General features: G+C 34.1%; 1 protein-coding gene across 1 annotated transcript in view; it reads left to right on the forward strand.

Annotated features, from left to right (window-relative positions):
* Positions 1-27697, forward strand: part of LOC143227932 (uncharacterized) — a 58029-nt gene extending 30332 nt beyond the window's left edge. Inside the window, exons 8-18 of the mRNA XM_076459287.1 lie at positions 163-231; positions 445-516; positions 11226-11297; positions 12732-12803; positions 15882-15953; positions 17046-17117; positions 23512-23750; positions 24404-24822; positions 25266-25476; positions 26673-26831; positions 27036-27697. Of these exons, the coding sequence (XP_076315402.1) occupies positions 163-231; positions 445-516; positions 11226-11297; positions 12732-12803; positions 15882-15953; positions 17046-17117; positions 23512-23750; positions 24404-24822; positions 25266-25476; positions 26673-26831; positions 27036-27178 (1600 nt within the window). The 3' untranslated portion in view covers positions 27179-27697. The remainder of the gene's footprint in view (positions 1-162; positions 232-444; positions 517-11225; positions 11298-12731; positions 12804-15881; positions 15954-17045; positions 17118-23511; positions 23751-24403; positions 24823-25265; positions 25477-26672; positions 26832-27035) is intronic.
* The last annotated feature ends 205 nt before the right edge of the window (positions 27698-27902 follow it).

A 27902-nucleotide genomic window follows, 5' to 3' on the forward strand; every position in this document is an offset into this window, starting at 1 on the left:
TAAGGGACGGCTAGCGCAGATAGTCCTCACGTAGCTTTGCGTGAAGTTCAAAATCAATACAAAATGATTAGGGGCAAAGCTTTGTCTTTTCACTGAGTCTCCTTAGTGTATAAGTGTAAGAATTGTAAGATAATTTATAGCAACTGTCTTTTTTTCGTCTAGGGATTTATCCTACAACCAGTTAACACTAGATGGCGTGACTTGGCCTGACGGTCTTCAAGTGAAGTGGCTGTAAGTCCGATAAACAGTCCTTAAATATGTTACACCATTTTCCAGTTGTTTTATTGTGGTATCAAAACTTAACGTCATGTCACTTCTCTGATCTAATAACTTGTCCTTCGAGTGAATCAGAGAGTTAAAGGTATTTGTGTTTAAAGGAAAAGTACCTTACTCTAGATCAATGTTTAGATCTGACTAATGTTTTAACATGATTTTTGTGTTTAGGTTTCTTGAAAACAACCAAATCACCAGCATTGGGAGAAATACATTCGCGTCCTTAAACTCTCTGAAGGTGTTGTAAGTAGCCAATATAATACAGTATCGTACTCTTCTATCTTAGTCCTGTTATAATACAGTATCGTACTCTTCTATCTTAGTCCTGTTATAATACAGTATCGTACTCTTCTATCTTAGTCCTGTTATAATACAGTATCGTACTCTCCTATCTTAGTCCTGTTACAATACAGTATCGTACTCTTCTATCTTAGTCCTGTTACAATACAGTATCGTACTTTTCTATCTTAGTCCTGTTACGATACAGTATCGTACTCTTCTATCTTAGTCCTGTTACAATACAGTATCGTACACTTCTATCTTAGTCCTGTTACAATACAGTATCGTACTCTTCTATCTTAGTCCTGTTATAATACAGTATCGTACTCTTCTATCTTAGTCCTGTTATAATACAGTATCGTACTCTTCTATCTTAGTCCTGTTATAATACAGTATCGTACTCTTCTATCTTAGTCCTGTTACAATACAGTATCGTACTCTTCTATCTTAGTCCTGTTACAATACAGTATCGTACTTTTCTATCTTAGTCCTGTTATAATACAGTATCGTACTCTTCTATCTTAGTCCTGTTACAATACAGTATCGTACACTTCTATCTTAGTCCTGTTACAATACAGTATCGTACTCTTCTATCTTAGTCCTGTTATAATACAGTATCGTACTCTTCTATCTTAGTCCTGTTACAATACAGTATCGTACACTTCTATCTTAGTCCTGTTATAATACAGTATCGTACACTTCTATCTTAGTCCTGTTACAATACAGTATCGTACACTTCTATCTTAGTCCTGTTATAATACAGTATCGTACACTTCTATCTTAGTCCTGTTACAATACAGTATCGTAAACTTCTATCCTAATCCTGTTATAATACAGTATCGTACACTTCTATCTTAGTCCTGTTACAATACAGTATCGTACTCTTCTATCTTAGTCCTGTTACAATACAGTATCGTACACTTCTATCTTAGTCCTGTTATAATACAGTATCGTACACTTCTATCTTAGTCCTGTTACAATATAGTATCGTAAACTTCTATCTTAGTCCTGTTATAATACAGTATCGTACACTTCTATCTTAGTCCTGTTACAATACAGTATCGTACACTTCTATCTTAGTCCTGTTATAATACAGTATCGTACACTTCTATCTTAGTCCTGTTACAATACAGTATCGTACTCTTCTATCTTAGTCCTGTTATAATACAGTATCGTACACTTCTATCTTAGTCCTGTTACAATACAGTATCGTACACTTCTATCTTAGTCCTGTTATAATACAGTATCGTACTCTTCTATCTTAGTCCTGTTACAATACAGTATCGTACACTTCTATCTTAGTCCTGTTATAATACAGTATCGTACACTTCTATCTTAGTCCTGTTACAATACAGTATCGTACACTTCTATCTTAGTCCTGTTATAATACAGTATCGTACACTTCTATCTTAGTCCTGTTACAATACAGTATCGTAAACTTCTATCTTAGTCCTGTTATAATACAGTATCGTATTCTTCTATCTTAGTCCTGTTATAATACAGTATCGTACACTTCTATCTTAGTCCTGTTATAATACAGTATCGTATTCTTCTATCTTAGTCCTGTTATAATACAGTATCGTACACTTCTATCTTAGTCCTGTTATAATATAGTATCGTACACTTCTATCTTAATCCTGTTATAATACAGTATCGTACACTTCTATCTTAGTCCTGTTATAATACAGTATCGTACACTTCTATCTTAGTCCTGTTATAATACAGTATCGTACTCTTCTATCTTAGTCCTGTTACAATACAGTATCGTACACTTCTATCTTAGTCCTGTTATTATACAGTATCGTACACTTCTATCTTAGTCCTGTTACAATACAGTATCGTACTCTTCTATCTTAGTCCTGTTATAATACAGTATCGTACACTTCTATCATAGTCCTGTTATAATACAGTATCGTACTCTTCTATCTTAGTCCTGTTATAATACAGTATCGTACTCTTCTATCTTAGTCCTGTTACAATACAGTATCGTACACTTCTATCTTAGTCCTGTTATAATACAGTATCGTACACTTCTATCTTAGTCCTGTTACAATACAGTATCGTACACTTCTATCTTAGTCCTGTTATAATACAGTATCGTACACTTCTATCTTAGTCCTGTTACAATACAGTATCGTACACTTCTATCTTAGTCCTGTTATAATACAGTATCGTACACTTCTATCTTAGTCCTGTTACAATACAGTATCGTACACTTCTATCTTAGTCCTGTTATAATACAGTATCGTACACTTCTATCTTAGTCCTGTTACAATACAGTATCGTACACTTCTATCTTAGTCCTGTTACAATATAGTATCGTACACTTCTATCTTAGTCCTGTTATAATACAGTATCGTACACTTCTATCTTAGTCCTGTTACAATACAGTATCGTACACTTCTATCTTAGTCCTGTTATAATACAGTATCGTACTCTTCTATCTTAGTCCTGTTATAATACAGTATCGTACTTTTCTATCTTAGTCCTGTTATAATACAGTATCGTACACTTCTATCTTAGTCCTGTTACAATACAGTATCGTACACTTCTATCTTAGTCCTGTTATAATACAGTATCGTACACTTCTATCTTAGTCCTGTTACAATACAGTATCGTACACTTCTATCTTAGTCCTGTTACAATACAGTATCGTACACTTCTATCTTAGTACTGTTATAATACAGTATCGTACACTTCTATCTTAGTCCTGTTACAATACAGTATCGTACACTTCTATCTTAGTCCTGTTACAATATAGTATCGTACACTTCTATCTTAGTCCTGTTATTATACAGTATCGTACACTTCTATCTTAGTCCTGTTACAATACAGTATCGTACACTTCTATCTTAGTCCTGTTATAATACAGTATCGTACTCTTCTATCTTAGTCCTGTTATAATATAGTATCGTACACTTCTATCTTAATCCTGTTATAATACAGTATCGTACTCCTTCTATCTTAGTCCTGTTATAATACAGTATCGTACACTTCTATCTTAGTCCTGCTATAATACAGTATCGTACTCTTCTATCTTAGTCCTGTTACAATACAGTATCGTACTCTTCTATCTTAATCCTGTTATAATACAGTATCGTACTCTTCTATCTTAGTCCTGTTACAATACAGTATCGTACACTTCTATCTTAGTCCTGTTATAATACAGTATCGTACTCTTCTATCTTAGTCCTGTTATAATACAGTATCGTACACTTCTATCTTAGTCCTGTTACAATACAGTATCGTACTCTTCTATCTTAGTCCTGTTATAATACAGTATCGTACTCTTCTATCTTAGTCCTGTTATAATACAGTATCGTACACTTCTATCTTAGTCCTGTTACAATACAGTATCGTACACTTCTATCTTAGTCCTGTTACAATACAGTATCGTACTCTTCTATCTTAGTCCTGTTACAATACAGTATCGTACTCTTCTATCTTAGTCCTGTTACAATACAGTATCGTACTCTTCTATCTTAGTCCTGTTATAATACAGTATCGTACACTTCTATCTTAGTCCTGTTACAATACAGTATCGTACTCTTCTATCTTAGTCCTGTTATAATACAGTATCGTACTCTTCTATCTTAGTCCTGTTATAATACAGTATCGTACACTTCTATCTTAGTCCTGTTACAATACAGTATCGTACACTTCTATCTTAGTCCTGTTACAATACAGTATCGTACTCTTCTATCTTAGTCCTGTTACAATACAGTATCGTACTCTTCTATCTTAGTCCTGTTACAATACAGTATCGTACTCTTCTATCTTAGTCCTGTTATAATACAGTATCGTACACTTCTATCTTAGTCCTGTTACAATACAGTATCGTACACTTCTATCTTAGTCCTGTTATAATACAGTATCGTACACTTCTATCTTAGTCCTGTTATAATACAGTATCGTACTCTTCTATCTTAGTCCTGTTATAATACAGTATCGTACTCTTCTATCTTAGTCCTGTTACAATACAGTATCGTACACTTCTATCTTAGTCCTGTTATAATACAGTATCGTACACTTCTATCTTAGTCCTGTTACAATACAGTATCGTACTCTTCTATCTTAGTCCTGTTATAATACAGTATCGTACTCTTCTATCTTAGTCCTGTTACAATACAGTATCGTACACTTCTATCTTAGTCCTGTTATAATACAGTATCGTACACTTCTATCTTAGTCCTGTTACAATACAGTATCGTACACTTCTATCTTAGTCCTGTTATAATACAGTATCGTACACTTCTATCTTAGTCCTGTTATAATACAGTATCGTACTCTCCCTATCTTAGTCCTGTTACAATACAGTATCGTACACTTCTATCTTAGTCCTGTTATAATACAGTATCGTACACTTCTATCTTAGTCCTGTTACAATACAGTATCGTAAACTTCTATCTTAGTCCTGTTATAATACAGTATCGTACACTTCTATCTTAGTCCTGTTACAATACAGTATCGTACTCTTCTATCTTAGTCCTGTTACAATACAGTATCGTACACTTCTATCTTAGTCCTGTTATAATACAGTATCGTACACTTCTATCTTAATACTGTTACAATACAGTATCGTATTCTTCTATCTTAGTCCTGTTATAATACAGTATCGTACACTTCTATCTTAGTCCTGTTACAATACAGTATCGTACACTTCTATCTTAGTCCTGTTATAATACAGTATCGTACTCTTCTATCTTAGTCCTGTTATAATATAGTATCGTACACTTCTATCTTAGTCCTGTTATAATACAGTATCGTACTCTTCTATCTTAGTCCTGTTATAATACAGTATCGTACACTTCTATCTTAGTCCTGTTATAATACAGTATCGTACACTTCTATCTTAGTCCTGTTATAATACAGTATCGTACTCTTCTATCTTAGTCCTGTTACAATACAGTATCGTACACTTCTATCTTAGTCCTGTTATTATACAGTATCGTACACTTCTATCTTAGTCCTGTTATAATACAGTATCGTACACTTCTATTTTAGTCCTGTTACAATACAGTATCGTACACTTCTATCTTAGTCCTGTTATAATACAGTATCGTACACTTCTATCTTAGTCCTGTTACAATACAGTATCGTACACTTCTATCTTAGTCCTGTTATAATACAGTATCGTACACTTCTATCTTAGTCCTGTTACAATACAGTATCGTACACTTCTATCTTAGTACTGTTATAATACAGTATCGTACACTTCTATCTTAGTCCTGTTACAATACAGTATCGCATTACACTTCTATCTTAGTCCTGTTACAATATAGTATCGTACACTTCTATCTTAGTCCTGTTATAATACAGTATCGTACACTTCTATCTTAGTCCTGTTACAATACAGTATCGTACACTTCTATCTTAGTCCTGTTATAATACAGTATCGTACTCTTCTATCTTAGTCCTGTTATAATATAGTATCGTACACTTCTATCTTAATCCTGTTATAATACAGTATCGTACTCTTCTATCTTAGTCCTGTTATAATACAGTATCGTACACTTCTATCTTAGTCCTGCTATAATACAGTATCGTACTCTTCTATCTTAGTCCTGTTACAATACAGTATCGTACTCTTCTATCTTAATCCTGTTATAATACAGTATCGTACTCTTCTATCTTAGTCCTGTTACAATACAGTATCGTACACTTCTATCTTAGTCCTGTTACAATACAGTATCGTACTCTTCTATCTTAGTCCTGTTATAATACAGTATCGTACACTTCTATCTTAGTCCTGTTACAATACAGTATCGTACTCTTCTATCTTAGTCCTGTTATAATACAGTATCGTACTCTTCTATCTTAGTCCTGTTATAATACAGTATCGTACACTTCTATCTTAGTCCTGTTACAATACAGTATCGTAAACTTCTATCTTAGTCCTGTTATAATACAGTATCGTACACTTCTATCTTAGTCCTGTTACAATACAGTATCGTACTCTTCTATCTTAGTCCTGTTACAATACAGTATCGTACACTTCTATCTTAGTCCTGTTATAATACAGTATCGTACACTTCTATCTTAATACTGTTACAATACAGTATCGTATTCTTCTATCTTAGTCCTGTTATAATACAGTATCGTACACTTCTATCTTAGTCCTGTTACAATACAGTATCGTAAACTTCTATCTTAGTCCTGTTATAATACAGTATCGTACTCTTCTATCTTAGTCCTGTTATAATATAGTATCGTACACTTCTATCTTAATCCTGTTATAATACAGTATCGTACTCTTCTATCTTAGTCCTGTTATAATACAGTATCGTACACTTCTATCTTAGTCCTGTTATAATACAGTATCGTACACTTCTATCTTAGTCCTGTTATAATACAGTATCGTACTCTTCTATCTTAGTCCTGTTACAATACAGTATCGTACACTTCTATCTTAGTCCTGTTATTATACAGTATCGTACACTTCTATCTTAGTCCTGTTACAATACAGTATCGTACTCTTCTATCTTAGTCCTGTTATAATACAGTATCGTACACTTCTATCTTAGTCCTGTTATAATACAGTATCGTACACTTCTATCTTAGTCCTGCTATAATACAGTATCGTACTCTTCTATCTTAGTCCTGTTATAATACAGTATCGTACTCTTCTATCTTAGTCCTGTTACAATACAGTATCGTACACTTCTATCTTAGTCCTGTTACAATACAGTATCGTACACTTCTATCTTAGTCCTGTTACAATACAGTATCGTACTCTTCTATCTTAGTCCTGTTACAATACAGTATCGTACTCTTCTATCTTAGTCCTGTTACAATACAGTATCGTACTCTTCTATCTTAGTCCTGTTATAATACAGTATCGTACACTTCTATCTTAGTCCTGTTACAATACAGTATCGTACACTTCTATCTTAGTCCTGTTATAATACAGTATCGTACACTTCTATCTTAGTCCTGTTATAATACAGTATCGTACTCTTCTATCTTAGTCCTGTTATAATACAGTATCGTACTCTTCTATCTTAGTCCTGTTACAATACAGTATCGTACACTTCTATCTTAGTCCTGTTATAATACAGTATCGTACACTTCTATCTTAGTCCTGTTACAATACAGTATCGTACTCTTCTATCTTAGTCCTGTTATAATACAGTATCGTACTCTTCTATCTTAGTCCTGTTACAATACAGTATCGTACACTTCTATCTTAGTCCTGTTATAATACAGTATCGTACACTTCTATCTTAGTCCTGTTACAATACAGTATCGTACACTTCTATCTTAGTCCTGTTATAATACAGTATCGTACACTTCTATCTTAGTCCTGTTATAATACAGTATCGTACTCTCCTATCTTAGTCCTGTTACAATACAGTATCGTACACTTCTATCTTAGTCCTGTTATAATACAGTATCGTACACTTCTATCTTAGTCCTGTTACAATACAGTATCGTAAACTTCTATCTTAGTCCTGTTATAATACAGTATCGTACACTTCTATCTTAGTCCTGTTACAATACAGTATCGTACTCTTCTATCTTAGTCCTGTTACAATACAGTATCGTACACTTCTATCTTAGTCCTGTTATAATACAGTATCGTACACTTCTATCTTAATACTGTTACAATACAGTATCGTATTCTTCTATCTTAGTCCTGTTATAATACAGTATCGTACACTTCTATCTTAGTCCTGTTACAATACAGTATCGTACACTTCTATCTTAGTCCTGTTATAATACAGTATCGTACTCTTCTATCTTAGTCCTGTTATAATATAGTATCGTACACTTCTATCTTAGTCCTGTTATAATACAGTATCGTACTCTTCTATCTTAGTCCTGTTATAATACAGTATCGTACACTTCTATCTTAGTCCTGTTATAATACAGTATCGTACACTTCTATCTTAGTCCTGTTATAATACAGTATCGTACTCTTCTATCTTAGTCCTGTTACAATACAGTATCGTACACTTCTATCTTAGTCCTGTTATTATACAGTATCGTACACTTCTATCTTAGTCCTGTTATAATACAGTATCGTACACTTCTATTTTAGTCCTGTTACAATACAGTATCGTACACTTCTATCTTAGTCCTGTTATAATACAGTATCGTACACTTCTATCTTAGTCCTGTTACAATACAGTATCGTACACTTCTATCTTAGTCCTGTTATAATACAGTATCGTACACTTCTATCTTAGTCCTGTTACAATACAGTATCGTACACTTCTATCTTAGTACTGTTATAATACAGTATCGTACACTTCTATCTTAGTCCTGTTACAATACAGTATCGTACACTTCTATCTTAGTCCTGTTACAATATAGTATCGTACACTTCTATCTTAGTCCTGTTATAATACAGTATCGTACACTTCTATCTTAGTCCTGTTACAATACAGTATCGTACACTTCTATCTTAGTCCTGTTATAATACAGTATCGTACTCTTCTATCTTAGTCCTGTTATAATATAGTATCGTACACTTCTATCTTAGTCCTGTTATAATACAGTATCGTACTCTTCTATCTTAGTCCTGTTATAATACAGTATCGTACACTTCTATCTTAGTCCTGCTATAATACAGTATCGTACTCTTCTATCTTAGTCCTGTTACAATACAGTATCGTACTCTTCTATCTTAATCCTGTTATAATACAGTATCGTACTCTTCTATCTTAGTCCTGTTACAATACAGTATCGTACACTTCTATCTTAGTCCTGTTATAATACAGTATCGTACTCTTCTATCTTAGTCCTGTTATAATACAGTATCGTACACTTCTATCTTAGTCCTGTTACAATACAGTATCGTACTCTTCTATCTTAGTCCTGTTATAATACAGTATCGTACTCTTCTATCTTAGTCCTGTTATAATACAGTATCGTACACTTCTATCTTAGTCCTGTTACAATACAGTATCGTAAACTTCTATCTTAGTCCTGTTATAATACAGTATCGTACACTTCTATCTTAGTCCTGTTACAATACAGTATCGTACTCTTCTATCTTAGTCCTGTTACAATACAGTATCGTACACTTCTATCTTAGTCCTGTTATAATACAGTATCGTACACTTCTATCTTAGTCCTGTTACAATACAGTATCGTACTCTTCTATCTTAGTCCTGTTATAATACAGTATCGTACTCTTCTATCTTAGTCCTGTTATAATACAGTATCGTACACTTCTATCTTAGTCCTGTTACAATACAGTATCGTACACTTCTATCTTAGTCCTGTTACAATACAGTATCGTACTCTTCTATCTTAGTCCTGTTATAATACAGTATCGTACACTTCTATCTTAGTCCTGTTACAATACAGTATCGTACACTTCTATCTTAGTCCTGTTACAATACAGTATCGTACTCTTCTATCTTAGTCCTGTTACAATACAGTATCGTACTCTTCTATCTTAGTCCTGTTATAATACAGTATCGTACACTTCTATCTTAGTTCTGTTACAATACAGTATCGTACACTTCTATCTTAGTCCTGTTATAATACAGTATCGTACACTTCTATCTTAGTCCTGTTATAATACAGTATCGTACTCTTCTATCTTAGTCCTGTTACAATACAGTATCGTACACTTCTATCTTAGTCCTGTTATAATACAGTATCGTACACTTCTATCTTAGTCCTGTTACATTACAGTATCGTACACTTCTATCTTAGTCCTGTTATAATACAGTATCGTACACTTCTATCTTAGTCCTGTTACAATACAGTATCGTACACTTCTATCTTAGTCCTGTTATAATACAGTATCGTACACTTCTATCTTAGTCCTGTTATAATACAGTATCGTAAACTTCTATCTTAGTCCTGTTATAATACAGTATCGTACTCTTCTATCTTAGTCCTGTTACAATACAGTATCGTACACTTCTATCTTAGTCCTGTTATAATACAGTATCGTACACTTTTATCTTAGTCCTGTTATAATACAGTATCGTACTCTCCTATCTTAGTCCTGTTACAATACAGTATCGTACACTTCTATCTTAGTCCTGTTATAATACAGTATCGTACACTTCTATCTTAGTCCTGTTATAATACAGTATCGTACTCTTCTATCTTAGTCCTGTTATAATACAGTATCGTACACTTCTATCTTAATCCTGTTATAATACAGTATCGCACGCTTCTATCTTAGTCCTGTTCTTTAAATGACTGAGAAACTTGTTTAACCTGAATATGACAACAGGAATCTAGGTTAGTTATGTCTCTGCGGGTTCCAATCCATGACAATTGTGGAGATGTTAAGGCGTGAGGTCAATCCCATTTTTTATTATTAAAAAAGTATTCAAGAGGTGGCGGTGTTCACTTTTCATGAAGTATATTCCTCTAAATTAGGGACAGTAGTGCAGATATCCCTATATCAGTTTTGCTCGAAAAGAACGAAATTGATATGTCGCACGTACAAGCCATGTGATTATCCACGCCAGTACTGTTTGTCTCGAGTTGCAAGCAGGTGATGGTGCTGCCTCCAGCGTGATTTATGACATGAAACTTATGCTTTTGTAATTTATGATGTTTAAATCTCAGAACAGGTGTCTGTATGAATGTGTTTCTTATAATAACGCGGCCCCACGTGCTCAATAAAACGTAAGAGATTTGATTCGGATTGTAAAATGTTTTGTAATTGACAAACGTTTCTTGCTTACATTCGATTACAGATCACTCCAGAATAACCGAGTCTCATTCATTCACAAAGAAGCTTTCCATCACTTAGTCAACCTGATAGACCTGTGAGTAGGCTACGTTCAATTGGGTTTCCCGGGTTTGTTTTGTTCCTAACGTTTGTGCTTAACTCATGTAATTAATAATAATACAATATTTTCTAAGTTCTAATTAAAATAAACTCTTATGTTTCCAACAGTAAATTAGTGCAAATATATATTTTTATTTTTAGTTTCATCATTAATATATATATATATATTTTAGGTTCATCATTAATATATATATATATATTTTAGGTTCATCATTAATATATATATTTATATTTTTAGGTTCATCATTAATATATATATTTATATTTTTAGGTTCATCATTAATATATATATTTTTATTTTTAGGTTCATCATTAATATATATATTTTTATTTTTAGGTTCATCATTAATATATATTTTTATTTTTAGGTTCATCATTAATATATTTTTTTATTTTTAGGTTCATCATTAATATATATATTTATATTTTTAGGTTCATCATTAATATATATTTTTATTTTTAGTTTCATCATTAATATATATATTTATTTTTAGTTTCATCATTAATATATATATATTTATTTTTAGTTTCATCATTAATATATATTTTTATTTTTAGGTTCATCATTAATGTATATATTTATATTTTTAGGTTCATCATTAATATATATATATATATATTTTAGGTTCATCATTAATATATATATTTATATTTTTAGGTTCATCATTAATATATATATATATATATTTTAGGTTCATCATTAATATATATATTTATATTTTTAGGTTCATCATTAATATATATATTTATCTCAGTTAATTTTCATACTGTCTTGTTTTCTGTTGAGGAGAATTGAAGAATTCATTTGTACAGTTTAAATGATTTTTTACATTTGTGTTATCAACATAAAATGTTGTTTCAAACCATTTAGTAAAAGTACCATTAATTAATTCGTTGCGCGTGGCTTAGTATTTAGTGTGCCCGGACTGTGAATCCGTAGACCCTGGGTTTGCAACTCGTTATACTCGCTAAGTAATGTGGGTCTGTCGAGGCACTGAAAAAATAACATTCAAATGTTCACTGGTTGGTTTCACAAAAATAGACTGAGAGTTGGCGGTGGGTGCTTTTGATTATTTGCATTTCCTTTTGTGTATAAATTCAGGGTTAAGGAGGATATAAGGAAACATTCTTTAGTGTCGTTTTTGAGAACATTATAAAATAATCAAACAACTATTCAACTGGACAAGATCTGTTCAAGAGTTGGCGGTGGGTGCTGTTCGCTAGTTGCCTTCCCTGTGTCTGTAAAATGAAAAGGAGGCTATACGTAGACATCCGTTTGTGTGATTTAAGCAAAATTCTAAAACTTGGAATAGTTATTAGTATGTAGCTATCGCTAATAATGGGATATTGTTGACAGGTGGTTAAACTTACGACATTTACTACAAACTAAAAAAAAAAAATTCCTTTTCAGGAATTTATCAAACAACAGGCTGGGATATCTCTCTTCTAAAACATTCTACAATCTATGTCAACTAAGAAAACTGTAAGTCCTTACTAGAACATTATGCACATTTTGGTCATTTTTTTCTGAACAAATAAATTTGTTTATAAATTTTGAGAACATTTACTGTAGACCTTGTTTTGTTAAAAATATAATTTAAATTTTTAACGTCTCACTGAGATAAGCAATAATTACATGTCTTTGGAATATTTTTGTAGGTGACAAAAACTACAGTAATTTTTGTCCACCCTGTATATTTCATAGGTGTTTTAGTGTAAAATGAAGTGTTTTTTTGACGTGTCAAACACATTATATTATTTTAGACCCCAAACAAAACAAATGTTTTTATTACCGAACAATTATCGATCTCTGTCAAAGAAGTCGAAGTAGTACTGGCTCTCTGGAGGACCTAGCATGGCCAGGTGGTTAAGGCATTCGATTCGTATTTCGAGGGTCACGGGTTTGAATCCCCGTCACACCAAACATGTTCGCCCTTTCAAATGTGGGGGCATTATAATGTAACGGTCAATCCCACTATTCATTGGCAAAAGAGTATTCCAAGAGTTGGCGGTGGGTGGTGATGTAGAGCTGCTTTCACTCTAGTCTTACACTGCTAAATTAGGGACGGCCAGCGCAGATAGCCCTCGTGTAGCTTTGTGCGAAATTAAAAACAAACATAAAAATTGATAATGAATACACAAAGGTTTGTAATCTGTTGGATAATTAATGTGTTCATTATTGATGTCTCTTTGATTGTTTAGTGGTAAACGTCATAATGCTAAACTTCGGACTTTGATCCCTGTGGTGGACACATGACATATATATATATATAGCTCATTTTGAATTATTGTGTTTCCTAACGATACATTTACTGTGTATTTACAGCATACACAAACATATCATAAGCCTTTGGTATTGTAACACTAAAATTCGAGATTCGATTTTATGAAGAGAGCAACACAAACAGCCTTTTGTCGTCTTTATACAGTATCGAAAAAATACATCGAACTTTAGTTTCGGATTGACTCCATAGATGTCAGCCCGAGTCTTTCAATGGTAACTTCACGACACCACTATCAACAAGTACAGGGTGCCCCAAAATAACGCTTACACTCTTTGGATCATCATAACTTGCCCTGTTTATTGATTTTAACAATGAAGCAAGATACAGGTGATAGCCAAAGGATTTATTTAAAGATTTAATACTGAAATCAAGAGAAAAAATAACAAATAAATTCTTCCCAAAGAAAACTCTCCTTGGTTGAAATTGTAAAATGTCACAATTTGCTTGCTTCACTTCAGGTGTTTAAACTGAAATCCGTTCTTCTCCAGACACACTAATAACGGGAAGAAATGGAAGTGCACACATCAAACACCATCTCATCTGGTATTAAAGCACATTGTTCTTCAATTGCAACTCTCAATTCGTCAATTGTTGCCCTTTTTGTGCTGTAAACTTTGTCTTTTAGAAACCCCACAAAAAGAAATCCATGGGTGTTAAATCTGGTGATCTAGCAGGAAATTCTACACTTCCTCTTCGTCCAATCCATCTGTCTGGCATAGATGCATCCAGATAAGCTCTCACGTCGCGATGGAAGTGGGGAAGAGCACCATCCTGCTGGAAGAAACACTCTTCTTCTCCAAATTGTTTTTGGATACGTGGCATGGCAAACTCTTGTAGCATGTTGAGATAATTCAATCCTGTTATGGTGTCTTGGAAAAAGAATGGTCCGATGAGTCCCCTAGCGGACAGACCACACCACACAGTCACTCCAGACAAATTCAAGTGATGTTCCTCTGTAACATGTGGATTTTCTGTTGCCCAGTAGGTGCAGTTGTGTCGATTTATTGAGCCATTCAGCTTAAACGTTGCTTCGTCACTCCAATCAATTTTGAGTGGAAATTCATCATCGCCTACACATCTAGCAAGATACCGTTCACAGAACTCAAACCTTCGATCAGGGTCATCTTCATTCAGAGCGTGAACAAGCGATGGGATGAAACTTTTGAATTGGGAACGCTTCAAAATGCGATGAACGTTGGATTTAGGGATACCTGTTTCACGAGACAGTTGGCGCACTGATTTTCCTGGAGAATTCAGAACATTATCAATGATCTCTTGCTCTCTTGTTGGGCTTGTTGATGATCTTTTTCGACCGGAGCGACACTTTCTCATATTGTGGAGAGTTCCGTGTTCATCAAACTTGGCGATGATGCGTGAAATGCTGGGGCGAGATGGCGCATCCATATGGAATTTTCCAGTGAAACGTCTTTGCATTTTAGCTTTGTTTTCGACTTTCCAAAAAGTTTTGAGAATGAATATTTTGTGCTCGATTGTAAGCTGATTATCCGCCATCCTTGGACACAAGTCAAATCTGAAACAAAAGAAACGATTTATTAGCTATACACAGTCAAATAGTGTAAACGTTATTTTGGGACACCCTGTATTTACGAAGCAATGCGTAGTAAAAACTGTCAGTTGTTGTTGTTGTTTTGAATTAAACACAAAGCTACACAATGGGCTATCTGTGCTCTGCCCACCACGGGTATCGAAACCCGGATTTTAGCGCTGTAAGTCTGCAGACATACCGCTGAGCCACTGGGGTTAAAACTGTCAATATTTCAGAATAAAACCCAATAAAGAGTTACTTTTTTTCTGTTATTAAAAACAACTGTATAAGCTTAGTTCATGAACGATTTATTAATATATTATTATAGACAGACAGAGTAAATTTTATATAAATATTGGTTTTAATTTTAATGTATTGTAGTCAGGGATGGCCAATCCTAAAATAAACTGGCCCATCAGTAAGCAGCCACAAAACTTTAATGACCAGTCACAGGCCGGAAACAATGATTTTAAATGAAAATTAGCCACATTAAATATACTTTAATATGTCCAGGTTCATCAGCTTGACCCTTAGTGGTACACCAAGGTTGTCGAACATTGATTTTTACAATAAATTACGAACTTTCTTTAAAATTCAGTTCCAAAACTTTACAGATAATCTAATATTGGAATATTGTTTTATCATAAGTCCATGTTTCAAGTTTATTAGAGTCTTGGCTTTGACTTATTTTCTAGAAAAACTAAAATATTTCTTTAATGCCTGTGTGTAGAGAACTTGCTTTCAATCCACTGAAAACCTTGAAAATAAACATCTTCCAGGACCTCTTGAGATTGAAAACACTGTGAGTAGTTGTTTTAGTGGCAACTGGATTTAAAGAAATAAAAATAATATTATCTTGACAACAAGTTTGGTTAAAAAACGGACTTTCTATGATATCAGGCCGGCACGGTCAGATGGTTAAGACACTCGACTCGTAATCCAAGGGTAGCGGGTTCGAATTCCTGTCATAACCAAACATGCTCATCCTTTTAGCTCTGAAGACTTTATAATGATACAGTCAATCCCAACGTTCGTTGGTAAAAGAGTAGCCCAAGAGTTAGCGGTGGGTGGTGATGACTATCTGTCTTCTCTCTAGTCTTACACTGTAAAATTAGGGACAGCCAGTACAGACAGCCCCCGTGTAACTTTCTGCAAAAACCACAACAAAAAACCATGATACCTAGGTTTCAGAAAGAGATAATGTTTCTTTGACAGCTAGTTTATGAAAAAAGCACAATGTTTATTGGACAAATAGTTTTAAATAAGAATGTTTATCAGAGAACTAGTTTTTAAAAATAGCAACACATTTACAACAACTAGTGTTAAAATAGAACAGTTTATCTTCGACAAATAGTTTCAATAAAGGAACAATGTTTTTGGAGAACAAGTGTTAAAAAGAACATAAGTTGGGAGGTTTCTTATCATATAAGTAACCTCATCTTCCAATATTAAATTCTCTCCTATTTTAAAATAACTGGTCTACACGTTCCGAATTCGCTCATTAGTTAAACATATTTAAAACTTTCTCAGAGGTACACGAATGTTTCCTTATAAGATGAAGCAAACACTTATTGACACTTAAACTTTGACTGAAGTGTGCAGTCTGTAGGATTATTCAACTCCTTTAAGATTAGATTCAAAAATGTCTTGAATTGTCTACTTACAAGTAAACCAGTATGTCACTTCAAAATATCTTGTTTCCCCACCATGATTTTAATCAAACTGTAATCTATATAAAACAATAAATTACTGTATTACTTTCTATGCTATAGAACTTAACATTTCTTTCTATTCTATAAACATTGATTTGGTGTATCTTCTTTACATGTTCCAACTTATCTGTCAATCTTTAATTGTCCGTTACATAATTAACATATTTTTTATTTCATGGTAGGAATTTATCACAAGTCGAAATTGGAAACATTGAAGTGACACATTTTGAAAAACTAGAAAGCTTAGAGTTTTTGTAAGTACAATGTTTGTTTAAGTTACTATGTTACAATAATAGTGGTTATTATTGTAAGTGTTTCTTTATGGTCTATGTTGCTCTTCACAGTGGTAGTTATTATTGTAAAGTGTTTGTTTATGATCTATGTTACTCTTGACAGTAGTGGTTATTATTGCACAATGTTTGTTTATGGTCTATGTTACTTTTGACAGTAGTGGTTATTATTGTAAAGTGTTTGTTTATGGTCTATGTTACTTTTGACAGTAGTGGGTATTATTGTAAAGTGTTTGTTTATGGTCTATGTTGCTCTTGACAGCAGTGGTTATTATTGTAAAGTGTTTGTTTATGGTCTATGTTACTCTTGACAGTAGTGGTTATTATTGTAAAGTGTTTGTTTATGGTTTATGTTGCTCTTGACAGTGGTGGTTATTATTGTAAAGTGTTTGTTTATGGTCTATATTACTATTGACAGAAGTAGTTATTATTGTAAAGTGTTTGTTTATGGTCTATGTTACTTTTGACAGTAGTGGGTATTATTGTATAATGTTTGTTTATGGTCTATGTTACTCTTGACAGTGGTGGTTATTATTGTAAAGTGTTTGTTTATGGTCTATATTACTATTGACAGAAGTAGTTATTATTCTAAAGTGTTTGTTTATGGTGTATGTTACTCTTGACAGTAGTGGTTATTATTGTAAAGTGTTTGTTTATGGTCTATGTTACTCTTGACAGTAGTGGTTATTATGTAAAGTGTTTGTTTATGGTCTATGTTACAACTGACAGTAGTGGGTATTATTGTAAAGTGTTTGTTTATCGTCTATGTTACTCTTGACAGTAGTGGGTATTATTGTAAAGTGTTTGTTTATGGTCTATGTTGCTCTTGACAGCAGTGGTTATTATTGTAAAGTGTTTGTTTATGGTCTATGTTACTCTTGACAGTAGTGGTTATTATTGTAAAGTGTTTGTTTATGGTTTATGTTGCTCTTGACAGTGGTGGTTATTATTGTAAAGTGTTTGTTTATGGTCTATATTACTATTGACAGAAGTAGTTATTATTGTAAAGTGTTTGTTTATGGTCTATGTTACTTTTGACAGTAGTGGGTATTATTGTATAATGTTTGTTTATGGTCTATGTTACTCTTGACAGTGGTGGTTATTATTGTAAAGTGTTTGTTTATGGTCTATATTACTATTGACAGAAGTAGTTATTATTCTAAAGTGTTTGTTTATGGTGTATGTTACTCTTGACAGTAGTGGTTATTATTGTAAAGTGTTTGTTTATGGTCTATGTTACTCTTGACAGTAGTGGTTATTATGTAAAGTGTTTGTTTATGGTCTATGTTACAACTGACAGTAGTGGGTATTATTGTAAAGTGTTTGTTTATCGTCTATGTTACTCTTGACAGTAGTGGTTATTATTGTAAAGTGTTTGTTTATGGTCTGTGTTACTCTTGACAGTAGTGGTTATTATTGTAAAGTGTTTGTTTATGGTCTGTGTTACTCTTGACAGTAAAGGTTATTATTGTAAAGTGTTTGTTTATGGTCTACTATAGACTTTACAACAGTGGCTATTATTGTACAAATTCACATAAAAAGAAAATTTTTATAATCAATGAAGTTTGATGAAACTGTAGTGATGGTAGCTTGGTGAAACTGTAGTGATGGTAATTTGATGAAACTCTAGTGATGGTAGCTTGGTGAAACTGTAGTGGTGGTAGCTAGGTGAAACTGTAGTGATGGTAGCTTGGTGAGACTGTAGTGATGGTAGCTTGGTGAAACTGTAGTGATAGTAGCTTGGTGAAACTGTAGTAATAGTAACTTGGTGAAACTGTAGTGATGGTAGCTTGGTTAGACTGTAGTGATGGTAGCTTGGTGAGACTGTAGTGATGGTAGCTTGGTGAAACTGTAGTGATGGTAATTTGATGAAACTCTTGTGATGGTAGCTTGGTGAAACTGTAGTGGTGGTAGCTTGGTGAAACTGTAGTGATGGTAGCTTGGTGAGACTGTAGTGATGGTAGCTTGGTGAGACTGTAGTGATGGTAGCTTGGTGAGACTGTAGTGATGGTAGCTTGGTGAAACTGTAGTGATGGTAGCCTGGTGAAACTGTAGTGATAGTAGCTTGGTGAAACTGTAGTGATGGTAGCTAGGTGAGACTGTAGTGATGGTAGCTTGGTGAAACTGTAGTGATGGTAGCTTGGTGAGACTGTAGTGATAGTAGTTTGATGAAACTGTAATGATAGTAGCTTGGTGAAACTGTAGTGATGGTAGCTTGGTGAAACTGTAGTGATGGTAGCTTGGTGAAACTGTAGTGATGGTAGCTTGGTGAAACTGTAGTGATGGTAGCTTGGTGAAACTGTAGTGATAGTAGCTTGGTGAAACTGTAGTAATAGTAACTTGGTGAAACTGTAGTGATGGTAGCTTGGTGAGACTGTAGTGATGGTAGCTTGGTGAGATTGTAGTGATGGTAGCTTGGTGAAACTGAAGTGATGGTAGCTTGGTGAAACTGTAGTAATAGTAACTTGGTGAGACTGTAGTGATGGTAGCTTGGTGAGACTGTAGTGATGGTAGCTTGGTGAGACTGTAGTGATGGTAGCTTGGTGAAACTGTAGTGATGGTAGCCTGGTGAAACTGTAGTGATAGTAGCTTGGTGAAACTGTAGTGATGGTAGCTTGGTGAGACTGTAGTGATGGTAGCTTGGTGAAACTGTAGTGATGGTAGCTTGGTGAGACTGTAGTGATAGTAGTTTGATGAAACTGTAATGATAGTAGCTTGGTGAAACTGTAGTGATGGTAGCTTGGTGAAACTGTAGTGATGGTAGCTTGGTGAAACTGTAGTGATGGTAGCTTGGTGAAACTGTAGTGATGGTAGCTTGATGAAACTGTAGTGATGGTAGCTTGGTGAGACTGTAGTGATGGTAGCTTGGTGAAACTGTAGTGATCGTAGCTTGGTGAACTGTAGTAATAGTAACTTGGTGAAACTGTAGTGATGGTAGCTTGGTGAGACTGTAGTGATGGTAGCTTAGTGAGATTGTAGTGACGGTAGCTTGGTGAAACTGTAGTGATGGTAGCTTGGTGAAACTGTAGTAATAGTAACTTGGTGAAACTGTAGTGATGGTAGCTTGGTGAGACTGTAGTGATGGTAGCTTGGTGAGACTGTAGTGATGGTAGCTTGGTGAAACTGTAGTGATCGTAGCTTGGTGAAACTGTAGTGATGGTAGCTTGGTGAGACTGTAGTGATGGTAGCTTGGTGAGACTGTAGTGATGGTAGCTTGGTGAAACTGTAGTAATAGTAACTTGGTGAAACTGTAGTGATGGTAGCTTGGTGAGACTGTAGTGATGGTAGCTTGGTGAGACTGTAGTGATGGTAGCTTGGTGAAACTGTAGTGATCGTAGCTTGGTGAACTGTAGTAATAGTAACTTGGTGAAACTGTAGTGATGGTAGCTTGGTGAGACTGTAGTGATGGTAGCTTAGTGAGATTGTAGTGACGGTAGCTTGGTGAGACTGTAGTGACGGTAGCTTGGTGAAACTGTAGTGATGGTAGCTTGGTGAAACTGTAGTGATGGTAGCTTGGTGAGACTGTAGTGATGGTAGCTTGGTGAAACTGTAGTGATGGTAGCTTGGTGAAACTGTAGTGATGGTAGCTTGGTGAGATTGTAGTGATGGTAGCTTGGTGAGACTGTAGTGATGGTAGCTTGGTGAAACTGTAGTGATGGTAGCTTGGTGAGATTGTAGTGATGGTAGCTTGGTGAGACTGTAGTGATGGTAGCTTGGTGAAACTGTAGTGGTGGTAGCTTGGTGAGACTGTAGTGATGGTAGCTTGGTGAAACTGTAGTGATGGTAGCTTGGTGAAACTGTAGTGATAGTAGCTTGGTGAAACTGTAGTGATGGTAGCTTGGTGAGACTGTAGTGATGGTAGCTTGGTGAAACTGTAGTGATGGTAGCTTGGTGAAACTGTAGTGATGGTAGCTTGGTGAAACTGTAGTGATGGTAGCTTGGTGAAACTGTAGTGATAGTAGCTTGGTGAAACTGTAGTGATGGTAGCTTGGTGAGATTGTAGTGATGGTAGCTTGGTGAAACTGTAGTGATAGTAGCTTGGTGATACTGTAGTGATGGTAGCTTGGTGAAACTGTAGTGGTTGTAGCTTGGTTAAACTGTAGTGATGGTAGCTTGGTGAGACCATAGTGATAGTAACTTGACATGACTGTAGTGATGGTAACTTGGTGAGACCATAGTGATAGTAACTTGACATGACTGTAGTGATGGTTGCTTGGTGAGACCATAGTGATAGTAACTTGACATGACTGTAGTGATGGTTGCTTGGTGAGACCATAGTGATAGTAACTTGACATGACTGTAGTGATGGTAACTTGGTGAGACCATAGTGATAGTAACTTGACATGACTGTAGTGATGGTAACTTGGTGAGAGATAGTGATAGTAACTTGACATGACTGTAGTGATGGTAGTTTGGTGAGACCATAGTGATAGTAACTTGACATGACTTTAGTAATGGTAACTTGGTGAGACCATAGTGATAGTAACTTGACATGACTGTAGTGATGGTAACTTGGTGAGAGATAGTGATAGTAACTTGACATGACTTTAGTAATGGTAGCTTGGTGAGACCATAGTGATAGTAACTTGACATGACTGTAGTAATGGTAGCTTGGTGAGAGCATAGTGATAGTAACTTGACATGACTGTGGTAATGGTAGCTTGGTGAGAGCATAGTGATAGTAGCTTGATATGACTGTAGTGATGGTAACTTGGTGAGAGATAGTGATAGTAACTTGACATGACTGTAGTGATGGTAGCTTGGTGAGAGCATAGTGATAGTAACTTGACATGACTGTAGTGATGGTAGCTTGGTGAGAGATAGTGATAGTAACTTGACATGACTGTAGTGATGGTAGCTTGGTGAGACCATAGTGATAGTCACTTGACATGACTGTAGTGATGTTAGTTTATGAAGAATCTGTGGTTAGAACAGATTCATAATTCGTTTAGTTAACATAACTTTATTATCTTAAAAAGTTACTTTTGAAATGTTATACCAGAGCTGGAATTTAATTACCTGTATATTTGTTATATTATATGAATTTATAATGTGTAAGTCACATTGATTACATTAGTGGATGTTAATTCTGGTGATGGTTAGCTTGGTTTATATATATATATATAATTTATAATCTGTAGGTCACATTGATTACATTAGTGGATGTTAATCCTGGTGATGGTTAGCTTGGTTTATAGATATATACCATTCATAATCTGTAAGTCACATTGTTTACATTAGTGGATGTTAATCCTGGTGATGGTAGCTTAGTTTATATATATATATACCATTTATAATCTGTAAGTCACATTGTTTACATTAGTGGATGTTAATCCTGGTGATGGTAGCTTAGTTTATATATATATACCATTTATAATCTGTAAGTCACATTGTTTACATTAGTGGATGTTAATCCTGGTGATGGTTAGCTTGGTTTATATATATATATATAATTTATAATCTGTAAGTCACATTGATTACATTAGTGGATGTTAATCCTGGTGATGGTAGCTTGGTTTATTTATATATAAAATTTATAATGTGTAAGTCACATTTTTTACATTAGTGGATGTTAATCCTGGTGATGGTAGCTTGGTTTATTTATATATATAATTTATAATGTGCAAGTCACATTGACTACATTAGTGGATGTTAATCCTGGTGATGGTTAGCTTGGTTTATATATGTATATACAATTTATAATCTGTAAGTCACATTGTTTACATTAGTGGATGTTAATCCTGGTGATGGTTAGCTTGGTTTATATATATATATATAATTTATAATGTGTAAGTCACATTGATTACATTAGTGGATGTTAATCCTGGTGATGGTTAGCTTGGTTTATATATGTATATACAATTTATAATCTGTAAGTCACATTGTTTACATTAGTGGATGTTAATCCTGGTGATGGTAGCTTGGTTTATTTATATATATAATTTATAATGTGTAAGTCACATTGTTTACATTAGTGGATGTTAATCCTGGTGATGGTAGCTTGGTTTATATATGTATATACAATTTATAATCTGTAAGTCACATTGTTTACAATAGTGGATGTTAATCCTGGTGATGGTAGCTTGGTTTATTTATATATATAATTTATCATGTGTAAGTCACATTGTTTACATTAGTGGATGTTAATCCTGGTGATGGTAGCTTGGTTTATATATATATATAATTTATAATCTGTAGGTCACATTGATTACATTAGTGGATGTTAATCCTGATGATGGTTAGCTTGGTTTATATATATATATATAAACAATCCATCCAGTTATATTGCAAACTATTAGACTTAATCATGAAATTTGAAACTCTGTATACTTAATGAAAGAAAGACAATTTTTTTCAGATATTTTAAAAAGTTCCACTACTGTAGTTTCGCTTCTCATGTCCGGATATGTAGACCAAAAACAAACGGTCTGTCTTCAACTGAACACCTCCTTGTCCGACCTGTTCTGCGCATGTCGGTGTGGGTAGTAGCACTGGTTACATGTTCTGGGAACAGCCTAGTTTTGTTGTGGAGAATCCTCATCAGAGGTCAGAGTGAAGAATACCGTATCACAGCTTTGTTCATCAAAAACCTTGCAGGTGAGCCAACTGAAAATGTGGGTGTGGCAGACAAAATCCTATTAACCTTATACCAGTTACGAACGTTTCACTCAAGCAGTATTCACCAAGTTGCAAAGGTTGTTCTGTTTGCTCTCTTGACGTTTCATAAATGTTATTATGGTTGGTGACTGTAAATAAATCAAAATTCAGTACAGTATTGATTCCACGATATTGATTCCATTGTATTGATTCTATAGTACTGATTCCACAATATTGATTCCATGGTATTGATTGCATAATATTTGGTAAGTAGGTAAAAAAACACCAGTTGTACTTCGTAAGGTTTGGTAAATTGGTTATTCTTAAAACCAGTGAGTGAAAGCAAAGGAAAATATTTTATAATGAGTTAACTACACTAGATAGGCCATGTTTGGTGTTGAAGTCTTTTGCAGAATGCCAGCTCTCATCAGGCATCTACTAGTTTACAGTGACAACTGCAAGTTGAAATATGTCTACAAGTCTACAGTGAGAGGTGTAGGTACTGAAATATGTCATAACTAGACAGGTCTAGGTATTAAGATATGTCTACAAGTGTATGGTGAAAGTGGAAGATAATGTTTAATGATGTAACTTGAAGCCCAGTTAACTAATGAATTCTGTTGTATTTTTATTATTATATCTATTTTCCACAGTTGCAGATCTTTTAATGGGAGTGTACCTTGTGGTAATTGGCATCAAAGATTTGATCTTTAGAGATGAGTACAACCGTCACGCTCATATGTGGATGTCCAGTTGGGGATGTACATCTCTTGGTGTGTTGGCCATGGTGTCGTGTGAAGTGTCCATCCTTATCCTGGCCCTCACGACGATGGACAGATATCTCAGCTTTAAATGTAAGAAATACCAGATCTCAGACAAAACTGCCCTTTATACCATAACCGGAATCTGGCTGATTGGAGTAGCCCTGGCTCTGGTCCCATTACTGTTCTGGCCACATGACCAAGGCTACTATTCCAGTAATGGACTATGTTTTCCGCTACACATTGATGACCCTTACATGCTTGGATGGGAGTTTTCCATCTTTGTGTTTATAGGGATAAACTTCCCAGCTGTAAGTAGCTCTGACGTTAGATTTCGTATTTTACTTTCTCAAACAACCGTAAGAGGGCAGCACATTCACAGTAATAAATTGTAATATCCGAAGAGTAAAGACAAAATCATCCAAGTATTTTATTCTTAACAATTTAAGATCAAATATCTTCCATTTAGTTATAATATTTTGTACATTAAACACGTGCTATAAGGAGTCTTGTGTTTTAATCCAGAAACGTAAATAAAATATTGTTCACTTCATGTACACACTATACATAATTGTAATAATTTATCGTTGGTACTATTATTGTTACAGTATATCTGGTTTATTGTCAGTACAGCTTACTGTGTTAAAATATACCTGGTTTATTGTTGGTAGTGGGATTTTTCTAATGTGTGGTACCTTTTAGGTACTGTTGAGAGTGTTATAGGATGTAACCCCTCTTGTGTGGTACTATTTAGGTACTGTTAATGGTGGTTCAGTATATCTGGATGTTTTCTGTCATATCAAGTCGTATGAGGAAGTCTCGGCCCGGAACTCTGAAACATACTAAGTTCCAAGATGACACCATGGTAGCAATGAGATGCTTCTTCATTGTTTTCACAGACTGTCTTTGCTGGTTTCCAGTTGTTATAATAAAAATTGTAGCTTTGTGCGAGATATCTATATCAGGTAAACATTCTTATTTTTCATTTAGAATCTTTTAAACTGATGTTTTTCTATGTCGTTTAGAGCCAAAGATAATGGAATATTAGTTTGCATTTTTTGGGATTGCAGTTTGTTTGTTACGCTCGTTTTCAATGAACTTTTATAATTTCATATCAACAATGGTTTTTCCAATCAAAGTTTGGGCTTTGTCATGTATAGAGTGGTATGTTTTACAATATTCGATTTCTTAAAATCTTTATTCATACTATCAAAACTTTAATAATCTAAATACCTAACTTCAGTGTTATGGGTTTTTCTTTAGAAAGTATTGTAAACAGACATACGTAAACTTTATATATCTGATTGTCATTTGTTTATTGTTTACAGTTAAACTTTCACCATCTTCGATTACATGCTGTTATTAAACAGATATATTTATTGTTATTATATACAGGTAAATTTTGTTAAACTATAACTTATCCAAGTATAAAACATTTCTTTCTTAATAAATATTATCATTTATTTTCTATAATTGTTATAAAACTAGGTTCCTTCTCTTGTTATAAGATGCAATGTTTTTTTTAAGGGTAGGTCCCAGAACCTTTGTCCAACAAAAATTTAATCTTTTATTCTAAATTAGCTGATTGATAATTAATATATTGACCTGTGGTGTAATGATATATGCTTTTATTCCGAGTAGCTAAGCAACTGTTAAAAAAATTCCAGCTATTGAACTGAAATGTAATGTCTTACAGGCATTTGTTTGTAAGTTCACTCACTTATCAGGTAAGTGTACATAAACCTGGCTTATCAAAGTCAAAAACATACAATTGTTATGTTGTCTTGTTTATACTGCATTCTAAACAAACAAATTTAATTTGGTAACATGCTATATTGGTATCTGACATATACTTATATTAATAATAATAAAAAATGTGTAGAACCAATACTAGTAACACATGTGGCAGTGACTTCGAACAAACTATCCACATTTGAAAAGGTAGTACCATATGTGGCTTTTTACTAACAGCACACAGAATTCTATAGTTATATAGCTGGTAAAATTAAAGATTACAGAGAAAGTATTTATCTTGCATTATTTATTAAGTCTTCCAATTGTTACAAATTAAGTTTTAGTTGGTTTTGGAATCACCTATAATTGCATTATTATCCAAACAATATATCTATCTCTGACACCAAAACTGTTTGTTTTCTAACAGAGAACCTGTTTGCTTGGGTTATTGTGTTTATTGTACCAATTAACAGTGCCCTGAACCCAGTTATTTACACTTTCGGTTACCGTATCCAGGAAATAAAGGGATTAACACAGGGTTTTCTGGAGTGGTGTTGTAAACCTACAGAGCAGGTGTGGAAGCCAGGTAGGTAAACCCTGATTTTTAGTTTTTTAATATCTGAATTTACCATTAACAAGTAAGGCCAGACGTAAACTATTAATGACCAATGGGCAAACTGAAATATGGTAAAGCTTTCTTATTAAGTAGTTGTGACAAACATAAGAAAATCAGGTTATATTAACATTGCAACCAGAATGTTCCCAACTTGTGATTATTTCTCGTCTCCAGGACCATCAGCTGGTAGAGAGTGCAGATCTGTTAGTGATGGTGTTCTACTACACTCATCGATCGTCATTGATTTCAACAGGAGTATCGAAGAAGATGGTCCATTAAGACAAGAGACAACATTCGTACCTACATCTGTGGAATGACTATCTTCTACACACCATGTCCTCAAGATCAGAGGACCTCCAACCTCATTATGTTCATCTAACCATAAACAGCCAAAAACTTCTGATCTCACCTCTAAGTCTCAAAATACAAGTATCTATGATCCTATTGTCTATTGAAGTTCCAGTTACTGAATCCTATTTTAGTGTTATAAACTCTCAAAGTTAGTGTTAAGTGAAAAATGTCTTGTTTATTTACTATACTTTAAAATATTTCTGGTTAAATGTATATCTATTGCCCAAGGTAAGCTTAAATTATCTAGATTACTTTTAATTTCAACTCTTAAACTTAGGTACATAACCAGAACCTAGATACAGGTAACTTTACACCTGTGTCACAACCATGTTATGTTGTAATTTTATTGTATTTAAATCATCAAAGTTTTAAATGTGTTTTGTTTTCAACTTTTGTCACACAATTGACCAATTTATCATTTTTAATAGAATGTTTCTGATTTCACCATGATGTTAACAGATACTACAGGTGTGGAGTTATGTATTATGTAGACAATTAAACTGTTGAATCGTAGTCTCTGTACTCTACTTGCTTGCTCTTAAATACCTGGCAAGACATTGTGGTTAGAATGATCGACTCACTTTACACTCGCATGGGATGAAAACCTGGAGTTAAATATGTTCCCCTTTAGATTATGGGGCATTATAATGTGACAGTCATTCCCAGAATTTGTTAGTGAATCATTTTTTT

Source organism: Tachypleus tridentatus, chromosome 10, assembly GCF_004210375.1.
Source record: "Tachypleus tridentatus isolate NWPU-2018 chromosome 10, ASM421037v1, whole genome shotgun sequence".
Lineage (NCBI taxonomy): Eukaryota > Metazoa > Arthropoda > Merostomata > Xiphosura > Limulidae > Tachypleus > Tachypleus tridentatus.